The sequence below is a fragment of the Osmerus mordax genome, chromosome 20, assembly GCF_038355195.1.
Source record: "Osmerus mordax isolate fOsmMor3 chromosome 20, fOsmMor3.pri, whole genome shotgun sequence".
Classification (NCBI taxonomy): domain Eukaryota; kingdom Metazoa; phylum Chordata; class Actinopteri; order Osmeriformes; family Osmeridae; genus Osmerus; species Osmerus mordax.
The window spans coordinates 5,289,789-5,300,687 of NC_090069.1; the positions used below are offsets into that span (position 1 = coordinate 5,289,789).

At 48.3% G+C, this 10,899-nt stretch overlaps 2 protein-coding genes across 3 annotated transcripts; one reads left to right on the forward strand and one right to left on the reverse strand.

The window, feature by feature from the left end:
- Window positions 1-913: 913 nt before the first annotated feature.
- On the forward strand, window positions 914-4,252 carry c20h18orf54 (chromosome 20 C18orf54 homolog). Its single transcript, XM_067258443.1, has 7 exons — window positions 914-1,181; window positions 1,321-2,148; window positions 2,313-2,469; window positions 3,087-3,162; window positions 3,328-3,540; window positions 3,633-3,691; window positions 3,808-4,252. Exons 1-7 carry the CDS (start codon window positions 914-916, stop codon window positions 3,887-3,889), a joined length of 1,683 nt encoding a protein of 560 aa, XP_067114544.1. The 3' UTR covers window positions 3,890-4,252.
- On the reverse strand, window positions 4,109-10,322 carry wdr91 (WD repeat domain 91). Of its 2 annotated transcripts, none has more exons than XM_067258441.1 (16): window positions 10,280-10,322; window positions 9,798-9,939; window positions 9,436-9,615; window positions 9,050-9,257; window positions 8,650-8,732; window positions 8,433-8,542; window positions 7,228-7,420; window positions 6,899-7,054; window positions 6,599-6,780; window positions 6,333-6,483; window positions 6,112-6,206; window positions 5,846-6,011; window positions 5,592-5,700; window positions 5,343-5,455; window positions 4,999-5,196; window positions 4,109-4,823 (listed from the first exon to the last, which is right to left on the reverse strand). In XM_067258441.1, the coding sequence occupies exons 2-16, from the start codon at window positions 9,918-9,920 to the stop codon at window positions 4,659-4,661; spliced, it is 2,232 nt and encodes a 743-aa protein (XP_067114542.1). In that variant the 5' UTR covers window positions 9,921-9,939; window positions 10,280-10,322; the 3' UTR covers window positions 4,109-4,658. The 2 variants fall into 2 exon arrangements, with proteins under 2 accessions (XP_067114542.1, XP_067114543.1); XM_067258442.1 differs by having other exon boundaries at window positions 4,110-4,823; window positions 7,249-7,420.
- Window positions 10,323-10,899: the final 577 nt, after the last annotated feature.

Consider the following 10,899-nt stretch of genomic DNA (forward strand, 5'->3'; position numbering starts at 1 on the left):
TAGCTGCTCCTTGTTAGAGGCCAGCCAAAACGGCCGTTTCTTTACTCCATTGAAGAACATCAAAAGCAGTGACAATAGGAGCGTGAACCCTAGCGCAGAGACAACAGTGAGCCCCATGCTGCTTATTGTTCATGCTGGGCTGGGAGGAGAGAGGGAAACAGAACTGCCTGTATTGATTAGAGAGACAAAAAAGAAGCATATCAATTGGAGGATACTTTGGATGTTCAGAATTTATTGTTGTTCTATTGTCCTTTTCATATTTTAATATACCAAGCTTAGCATACCACAGTTTCAGTACTTGTATTGAAAGCAGCTATTTTGCCACCACAGCTTACAATAACACTGTCCTTATTCACCATGCATGAAATGTAGTCAAATTCCACCCATTTTACGAAATCTACTTTACATTCAAAACGAGTGTTATCTGATATTTCTTGTTGGCCAATATTCTTTAGCAGAATGAGGCTGTATATGTGAATCTGTCTTTTGGGTAGTAGCCTACATTTGACCAGGCCCTGCATGAAAACGTGTGGTTATTTTTCATTTGGCCATCAAATTTACTCGGCCGAAGCCGTATATCATTGCTCATGGAAGCTGATCCTGAGTCAGTTGTTTCGTCTGGCCTGATCTAACTCGTTAAGAATTTGACTAGTGCAAACCGATCGTAGACCTGCACGTAGCCAGTAACTCCACCCGGGACACTTGAATTCATAGCTTACTACTAGCTCTGTAGTTGATAGAATCACTTTGTTTATACCTGACGACGGTACTGTAGCTAAGCTAGCTAGCTAGCAAAATATAGCCAGTTGTCGTTGTCTAAATATACAGGAAATGTAGAGTTATCTGTTTACCGACGGAATAATGTTTCAACTATTATAGTCATTTTTGCCTTCACAGTATGTTCGGTGACAGGATGACTTCACAGGAACTTAACTCTCCTGAGTCAACTGTCACCTCTCTTCTGGCGAGCTCTGGACATCTGCGAAGTAGCTTACACCACGAACCAATGTTCACCGTCAGATACAGGGACAAGGATTTTGAATCTGCGTCTGCGGCACTGGATGCTTACATCGCGGACTTTGAAAGGAGTGAGCTAAAAAGATCTCCAACGAGAATTCAGTTGCTGACAGATCGGTCCACCAGCTCTTTTCCTATCCGAAGTAGAGTCAGAAATAAAGATGGTAAGTTTCACAGCCTCTTGGTACTAAAACTAAAACCTATATTTTTCTGTACATACATACACGTACATTCTATATGATCTATACATCACATAGAATGATGGCATTCATGTCTTCTGTGTTTTGTGTGTTGCTGTTGCAGTTCTTCAAGAGCAGCTGACAGACACTGAACTGGACTTCCTGACTCTCCCAGTGAGGGTCCATCGCCAAGATACAGACCGCCTCAGTGTGACCACTGACGACCTACTGGTCCTACCCTGTAACGGCTCCTTACCCATCACCCGCACCTCTGCCTTCCTCTCCCAGTCAGGGGGGCAGTCTGGAAGCTACTGTCTGAGCCAGCACGCCCACTCCAATTCCTCCAATCGGCATAGACCCAGACAAAGCAGCACAGACATAGCTTGTGCCCAACACTCTGCCTGTTACAATCTCCTCCGGCCTAGGCAACAAGCAAAGAGAGCCCCGACATCAGAGACTTCAACAGGCCTTGGGCTGAAAAGCAGTCAACCAACCCATCATCAAGGCCTCAAACAGACATCGGAGAGGGATCCAGCCTCGCCCCACCACTACCCCCGCTGGATGACCAGCCAGAAGGCTGACATGGACATGTCTGGCATCACCAGTATCCCCGACACGAAGTACCCTGCCTGGATTCAGGAGTGCGGACTTCCCATAGACACCCCCACCCATAAGTCGTCCCATAAGAAGACCCTGACTAGTAGCCAGACTCGACCCCGCTCTCCGAAAGTGCCCTACTGGCTGGGGGAACTGGAGGCCTCTTATGAGAAGCTGCAGATGGATAGCGTCGGCTATTTGGGAGCTAGCAGTGATTCCGGTGACCTGCAAGGAGAGCCAACGGCTTCTCCTTTCAAAGGGGAGGCTCGTCCCAAGACGCTGAGGCAGCTGTTTGCTGAACAACCGAGCCAGACTGCTGGGGGCGACTGCAGGGATATGGATAATCTATTCCGTGGTTAGTAGAAACATCAAATTTGACACGATCGCCCTCCAAAATACCAAGGGCTTATCTCTTAACACCGAATCCCTAAACACAGACAGCCCAACCCAGACCCAGAAGGCCTCAGAGCTTGAGGGTGACAATTATTGAGTCGATGGCTCTGTGTGTTTCCTTCTTAGACGACAAATTGGAGAGGTTGATCCTGAAGGCCGAGGCGGCGCTGAGCTCTCCCTCTCTGGGTCTGAGCCGCCCCCGGCAGCCCGACGTGGACCCACCCAACAGCAGCGAAGACAGCCTGGAGGTGGACCGCTCCTGGGACAACCCTACTATCACATTGTGAGAGGACACTTGGGCTTATTAGTTCGAGAGTGGACATCAAGGCTTGTTGTTTACATTTACATTTAGTCATTTAGCAGACGCTCTTATCCAGAGCGACTTACAGTAAGTACAGGGACAAGTAGGGTGAAGTGCCTTGCCCAAGGACACAATGTCAGTTGGCATGACCGGGAATCGAACTGGCAACCTTCGGATTACTAGCCCGATTCCCTCACCGCCCGATTCCCTCACCGCTCAGCCACCTGACTCCCTACTTGTTGTTGGGAGGGGGGAGTCAGTTGGCTGAGTGGTGAGGGAGCCGGGCTAGTAATCCGAAGGTTGCCAGTTCGATTCCCGGTCATGCCAACTGACGTTGTGTCCTTGGGCAAGGCACTTCACCCTACTTGCCTCGGGGAGAATGTCCCCGTACTTACTGTAAGTCGCTCTGGATAAGAGCGTCTGCTAAATGACTAAATGTAAATGTAAATGTTGGGTCATTGTAGAGGCTAGCCTTGTTTGAATTGACCATTGAAGAACACTTTCTCATACTGTATTCAAAAACGAGCATGTGATGTATGGACTCCAAGGTTTAAATGCAAGTGATATATTCCACTGTTTATGCACTACTTCCCATGCAGTAAATCACCAGTGCCAGTAGGGGGAGCTGACAGCCCAGCTATTGCCGAAAGGCCTTTCAATGACCGAAACGAGGAGGTAGTTTTTTTTTTCCAATCATCCACAGTATTCAGATTTAATTTTCCTTTTCTCACATGATTCTAACTCAAGAACGAATGAATCCGAATGAATGGATCGTATTCGATACTTTTGAAATCCTGACCTCCCTTCTCCCCCTTCCCTTCCCTACCCCGTACTGTCCAGGCTAAGGGCTCCTGCTCCTCGGGCTACAGCAGCAGGAAAGCCCCTGGTCCCGTGGAGGCCCTGAAGCAGATGCTGTTCAGCCTGCAGGCCGTGGAGCAGCAGGTCTCCCAGCCTTCGGCGGACCAGGGACCAGACACAGCCGTGTCGGACACCAGGCACACAGTGGACGGGTGGACGGATAGAAACATGGACAGCGAGGCTGAAACCGCACAGGTGAACGTCAGGAAGACGTCGAACTATCGTAGCCATCGTAACCGTCTACAATTAGGCCATCTTTGTAAACATGTACCATGTTCGTTTTCCAGATAACTGGGACCGAGATGGAGGCCTACGACACAGCGCCTGGCGGACAGTCATTACAGAGGTACCGGTACTTCATGAGAGCTGCAAGAGAGGGAGTCCACTGACAGTTCTTTCTCGGCTTCTATAGAATGTACAAAGTCCCATACACTGCCCAGTGACATCCTTCTGATTTCCTAGGGCCCTGCATCACCTTGGGAGACTGAAAAGTCTCGTGGAGGACCATCATGAGAAGAACACTCCGGAAGGAAATGCTTCCTAAAGGACTTGGCTGCTGTTGTTTTTTTATTTTTTATTATTATTGATGAAATATGTATATGCGAAAGAATTGAAGCACAAAACGGGACTGAATGTCCAGATCTTATAGTTGAGGTTGGGGACATCGGGGTAAAATGGACAAATCTCTGAAATTCTGTTCCCAAAGATCAAAATCTTTTGCAGTATGCCGCTTGAAATCCTTCTGTGCCTTGCCTTCTTCGGTGCCATAAAACAAGAATAAGTATGTATGTTTATTTGATGGTTATTTACAATTGTTTATTGTAATATTAAAAGGTATTCTAAAGTGTTGCCCGCATGCTTATAACATTCACATAATTTCACAGTATTATATACAAATAAAGAGATGTTGCTTAATTGAGATTCTATCCATGTTGTGACATCATATAGGTGGCCATGTGTGACCTTGGTTGCATGTGTCTAGATCTGTTCAACATTAGTCTCAAACAGTCAGCCGTCAGTATCAGATTCATCCAGATGACCATTAGAGTACACTGGAGCCATTTCCTAACTATGCTCATCTTAATTGGCTCAGACTACAGTACATAAGGCACATTCAGGCCCGATCTCATAATTCATAATAGGTGTGTAACATAATTCAAATGTAACAACTGTTACGGCTGTTATGATATCCGTCTAATCTAAAGGCAACCACTGGCTGAGTGCCTGCGTCGTTCTGGAATGTCTCCTCAATGTGGTCCATTTGCTACTGCAGGTATCACATGCTACACATGCTAACGCTAATTCCAGGCCCCTCAGGACTTCTGCGCCAGGAGCGTGCTCAGTTTGATCTTGCCGTCCATGGAGGCGGTGAGGCAGGTGCCACAGTCCATGGCCGTGCACCAATCAACCGTGACCACCGGGGCCTTGTGCCCACCCAGGGGCAGGACTGTCTCCAGTTTGCCATCGCTGCTGTTTAGCTAGGGGGAGAACAGCAGACCATAGGTCACAGAAGGATAGGAGTCAAACACAGTACTACAATTCAGTTCTGGCTATTCCTGTGTGTGATGTCACGGGTGAGATTTCATCCTCCGCTTCCACGCCGGAAAGCCTGTAAAAAAAAAAAAAAAAGCATCGATGGATGCGGATGATTACCCTGTGGATGATCCCCCCATTGTTGGAGCAGGTGAGGACGTGCTGGCCCTCGGAGTCGAAGGCGAACAGGCGCCCTCGGGGCACCTGGACCTGCCTGTACCCGCTGTACCCCGACAGCACGAAGGGCCCCGTGGCGTCCTGAGGCAGGGAGTGATCCGACTGCTTCACCCCGCACCGATGGATGTTCCACTGAACAAACTGGAACAAAAACGCGAACAAGGTTTTTTTGACACGATATCGAGACCCCCCAAAAAAGACGGCGTCTCACCCGCTGTAACGCGTGACCTCTAAAACGACGCGGTGACCTTTGTGCCCCCTTGTTCTAGGCCTTCGGCGGGCCTCACCTTGCCATCCTCCCCGATACTGATGACGGTGTTCTCGTCGTAGCTGAACTCGACGCTGTACACTTCCCCATCGTGTGCCCTCCAGCTCATGGCGCACTCGTAGCGCTGCATGTCTGCGGGAGAGAGAGGGGAGCGCGTCGACAACTCGCTCTCGGACGACCCCGTCCTTCATTTCCATTCGTCACAAACGATCTATTACCCGCATGCAACCTCCACCGTATCTGTGAAAAGATCCGCGGAACAGCTCACCGAACAGTCGGATGACTCCGTCGGCCGCGCCCGTGACCAGCAGGTTTCCGTTGTGGTTGAAAGCCGTGCAGTTGATGGCCACGGGTCCTGGCTCCAAGGAGAACTGGAGCTAGGGGGGGAACGCAGCAGATAGGATCGCCTGAACATCGGAAAAGCTGTCGTCTGGTTGCTCCACTTTACACAGTTCCATGGACACAGTCTTCAGAGAAGATCGCGTGATCAAGTGAGCTGCAAGGGGGGGGGGGGGGGTCTACCTGGGGTTTGACGGTCTTGGTGTCCCAGAGCAGCAGCTGGCCCGACACCGGAAACGGGAGGCGGGTCACCGTCTCTGTCACGCTCCCGGAGCGCCCGGTACCGGTGGGGGCGGCGGCGGAACAAACGAAGGAGGTGCCGCTGGGGCTGCAGGCCAGCGATAGGATCCTGGAGACACACGCACACACACACACGGCTTGAGACACCATGCTTGAGCAGTAGAGTACATAGAGAGGCTCTGTATGAAGACCCCCCCGTGTCAGCTCACCGCGGGTGGGTGTCGTCGATGGTCATCTCGTACAGGTTCTTCTTGGCATCGGTGTCATACAGCCTCACGGTGCCCACGCCACTTCCCAGTAACAGCTGAGGACCAAAGATGTGTCAAGTTAAAGGAGCCCAAGAACCCGAGAAAACACCAATTCAATTCCCTGGGAACGCAAATCCAAGCGATGAACCCTCGGACGCTGGCAATGTTCAGGTGGTCCGTACCAGCCTGTCTGGTTTGGTGGCCCACTCCAGGGACAGCAAGGGGGACTTGGACATGATGGTGGCCTTGGTCTGCATGATGGGGTTGAAGGACCACACCTTGATGACTCCGTCCACATCCAGGCTGGCCACCCTCCGGCCTGAGCAGTCCACCCTGAGAGAGAGGGGGGGGCAGGCGTCGGACAAAGGGGGGACGGACGTCTGTTTAGATTCCGAAGGCATTCCAGAAGGGCGGATCCGAGGTATGGAGACAGCGGCGATGGTCTCACCTGCAGTGCATGATGGAGGAGTGGTGCTCGCCGTATTCCTCCTGGCTCAGCTTGATGAAGGGCTGCTCCGGGGCCAACCCTTCCCCGCTCACGCGAGCCTGGCCCGGGGGGGAGTCCAAGGCCTCGCATTGGCCCTCCGGCTGGGGCTCCATGTCCAAGCTCTCCCCTCTCTTCTCAGTCATCTACAAAGGGACCCCGTTCAAAGGGCTGTTTAACACATCCGGACATCTGAAGTGTTGCTTAAAGGTCAGGGTCACCCGATATAGCATGAACTTGGATCGGATTGTCGTTAGCCCAAACCTGAGGAAGGGGTTTGGAGAACAGCTCCTTCCTCTCCTTCTCATGAACCTGGTGCCTTTTTTGTCGGTTGTGTGGCGCCGGGACCTCAGCGCTCCCAACAGGTCCAGACACTGGCTTGGAGTCCTTACAGACTCCTGGCTCTTTCAGCTTCGCAGCCTGAAACGAGACCCAAGAACACAAAACCAACTTGAGCTGTCGAAAGCAGCAGAAAAAACTCCCTCCTAGAAATTTCCATGGCAACTGCTTAGCCCCTTCAAATGGCAACCCTGAGGATAAACAAGTTAGCGTCTCAGGGGAAGTTCCCAGAAAAACAAGAGCTTCTCAATTACCAGGCCAACATATGGTCTCACTTGATTGGCTGCGGTGTCCTTTCTTCCGAGGGAAGCCTGTGTTGGCGAGGACCCAGCCCCTTGAGGCGTCTTGCCAGGTGCCCGTCTCCCCTGGGGCAGGAATGTGTAGAAGAAGTTGCGAGAAGGCGCTGTTGAAGTCAAGTTGACCGTGCGCTGGCTGGATACCAGGTCCCTGAGAGAAAATAGCACACAGATGAGATACTTACAACCTTATATTAGGTTCATACTAAATTGATCTCATAATGCTACATCTCTAAGCCCTGGTCTGCCTGCAGACATTGTGATAATTGAATTTACCCTCAAGAAACAAAGTGACCTTTTTCATCTACTAACTGAAGCCAATTTTAATGAAGCCAGGAAAGTGGGGAAAAGGTAAAGTTTTGCGTGTCGTTCACTTCTTCATTCTTTAAGAGAGGAAAACCACAGCATATACTGTATTTTGCAGTGACTTGAATAATTGATTGTAAGTTTCTCCTACCTTTAGCTGAAACTGGTTTTGCAATAGGTCTTTTGAGTATTAGAGTGAGGCAGTGTGTGTTTACAAGATGTCTCATTCTTTTGGCTGAATGTCTGAAGCAAAACATGTTGCGTTTCCTTTTATTTCAATGTTTCTCAGCGAAATGTATGCTCAGTGAAACTGTGTGACGCAAAGGTTCACGTGACAGTCTTTCAAGGACGTCTCATCTCAAAAGCACTTCCCCACTTCTTTCCTAACGTCACCTCCTTTTCAAAAGGAGAACTGCACTGCTATCTCCGGTAGTTTAGTCTCCTATGGGTCTGGAGTAGAGGAGACATATCGAATTCAGGTGGAGATATCTGGACTGAATAAAGGTCATAATGTCCCTAGGCACAGCAGAATACTAGAGTTGTGGCATCTCCCAGACAAAGAGACATTGACAAGGTGACTGAAACAAAGGAATATTGGTGAAAAACACAACAATTCAAGCGAATTGTTTATTCATTGTCCTCATCCATAGGTTAAAGCACACGTAAAAACAGTATAAATAATATATTAACAATAAGTTAGTCCATCTATAGTAATGTGTAACATTAATAAAATACAAAACAGAAACGTGTTCCCCTCCCCCCCCCCCCCTCAGATATCTTACGATGTTCTCTCCCATTCCCGCACTACCCCCCCCCAAAAGAAAGAGGTTCATTGCTCTCTCAAAGTCAGTCCTCACAGCTCAGTGTCGCCGAGTCGATCCATGTTTTGCACGTAAGGGGGGAGTTTGTGATGCACCATCTCTTCGTCCTCCTTCCTGAAGCGGGCTTCTCCTTGCAGGGCAAACAGCTGGAAGCACAGATGAGAAGACAGGGGGAGGCTTGAGTCACCATGGGAACGGGGCTGACAGCAGCCATTCAGACACCGCTTTTTTGGAAGGCCACGCTCACGCTCACCCTTTGCCTCAGCTGCTCGTTCTCCTCCAGTAGGCTGGTGGTTCTCTGGACTTCAAGGTCGAAACACAGCAGCACTGGCTGGGGTGTTTCTGTCAAGGAACCCACTTCACGGAACATCCTGAACTACAGGATTTTTGGATTCGTCTTTTTCTGCTCAACCCCAAAAAACGGTGATATTCTTGCAAGACATCATACGATAATGACCTCACTTCTGCCAATTGGGCTTAACAGTTTTAGACAGTGTGTCTCATCTGCACAGACTAGACAACACCTGGAAGAGATTCGACACCATATGCATTACACGTGTACATAAATGTACACAAGTTCGAGTGCAGAAATGGACAAAAAGTAGAAAGTTATCACACAGTTTTCGAAAGCCTTGCCAAAAACGGAAGGATATGCATGCACTGGAAGAGAACACTGAGGAAGTTGTGCAGCGACACCAGGAAGGTATCTGCCCACTGGCGGGAGAAGTATGACGAGAATGCAGGATTGGTCTCAGGGGAGGGTATAAATGGCAGGATGAACCAATCACGCCACTCTGGCTGTCCCTGCAGCTCTGGTGCCTGCTTTAGGAAAAACTCCTGAGTTCTCTCAAGGTTTCTCGACTGTAAAAGGAAACAAAAGAAAAAAAAACACACAGGACATAAGCTTTAGAAAACTCCCTAATATGCAACCATCTGCGGTCATGTGTGTGGAATGAGTTTCAGGAGATGAGGAAGTTGAAATCTAGAAGAAAAAACGAATAATGTGATCCTTTTTGTGACAAGACGTCTCTGCACGCACCTGAATGGTATGAACAACATAGTATCTGAACAGGCTTGTTCTTAGTTTGTTGACGGTGGGCCTGTAGATGTCCTCTAGTCTGCAGAACAACCGTCGGTCCAGGTAACCCCAGTAATCTTTCAGTCCCGTCAGGTCAAAGTTCTGAATAAACAACTGGAGCTGGTCGATAATCTTGTCCACCTGGACAAAGAAAAAACGGGTCATCAGCATAATCGTAGGCCTTTAGATTGGGGCCACCACTATCCACTAAACATGCCAGCTAACGTTCGATCTTGACTGCAGTAGTAGCAACGTTATAGCCTACTGCTAATCTGTCTGTAACTGGAAACACTAATGATGAGGTCAGCTACACTTATACATACCCTGAACCCCTTTTCCTTGTCGGCTTTGACTTCTGCGTCAAGGGTCTTCAATGTACTGGTAAATCCACGATATGTGAGATATTCTCTGAGATGTTCTTCCGTTCGCTCCACAGCTGAACTCATCTTCTTTCCCCTGTAAACACTAATATGTGCATGTCTTAAATGTACAAATCTCATTCTATTCGTTTTGTATTTAGAAAACATTTCAAATGTACAGAGCTACGTAAGTGTATCTTTATTATTTAGTCGGATGTTAGCCTACTATTCAACTAGTTAGTTGCGGAGAAAAAAAGCTATCCGGCTAGCATGCTATCAGCTAGAGCTAACTTCATTTGCACCATACATTTGCTAATATTTCTCCGTGAGACAGAGGATTCCTACTATATTGTTGTGAGCTCAGCATTATTGGATACTATATGTGCATGGCAACTAGGGTAAGGGAAAATTAAATGATTTAGCTTAGGTTTCCAATTAGAACTTACCAGGTATGGTGACAGCGCTGAAGTGCTTCCTTGTTTTCCTTTCCTCGAGACGGTCATGTGATTAGTGATACGAGTTACTCCACTAGATGGTGTACATTCACATACAAATATTTTTCTCAGAATTACGTTACTTTTATTCTAATAGATTGCTGGATGCTATATGAAGAGGAATTCTATTTAGCATATAAAATGTGCTTCCTAAGCATGTTAACACATTCCCTATCTTGCAACTGTACGGCACATGTAAGCTTTTTGGGGGGAGTTTCAACCAGTATGTCATAGCTCACAAACAAGCCAGAAACCCTCAGGGGTCACTAATCGCCGGACCCGGACCTATAACCGATATATTATTATGGAATTAATTCATTTTGACGGAACGTTTCCATTTTAACCGGCACATCTTTTTGTTCCAACTAAATGTGGTTTCTATCTTACTTGTCCAATACAAACGTCCAATCAGGAGCTTTAATAACTGTAATCACCATGACAACTCACTCACTGAAAGTTGGTTGCAACCAGAGCCATAGAAAAATATTTAGATTTTCTATGGCTCTGGTTGCAACCTCTGTGGGTCAGGTTGTGTGTGTCATTCGCAACAACGCAGGCTAATCGATTTGCTA

Bases quoted from the DNA above. Each gene is read 5' to 3' on its own strand.
- wdr91 (XM_067258441.1), bottom strand. From the start codon at position 9,920: ATGAGTTCAGCTGTGGAGCGAACGGAAGAACATCTCAGAGAATATCTC. The intron at 8,733-9,049 runs ATATCCTTCCGT...TGACAGAAACAC, and splicing joins TGTTCTCTTCCAGTGCATGC to CCCAGCCAGTGCTGCTGTGT. The intron at 6,012-6,111 runs GTGAGCTGACAC...GTGTGTCTCCAG, and splicing joins ATCGACGACACCCACCCGCG to GATCCTATCGCTGGCCTGCA.
- c20h18orf54 (XM_067258443.1), top strand. From the start codon at position 914: ATGACTTCACAGGAACTTAACTCTCCTGAGTCAACTGTCACCTCTCTT. The intron at 2,470-3,086 runs GTGAGAGGACAC...CTTCCCATGCAG, and splicing joins GACAACCCTACTATCACATT to TAAATCACCAGTGCCAGTAG. The intron at 3,163-3,327 runs GTAGTTTTTTTT...CGTACTGTCCAG, and splicing joins TCAATGACCGAAACGAGGAG to GCTAAGGGCTCCTGCTCCTC.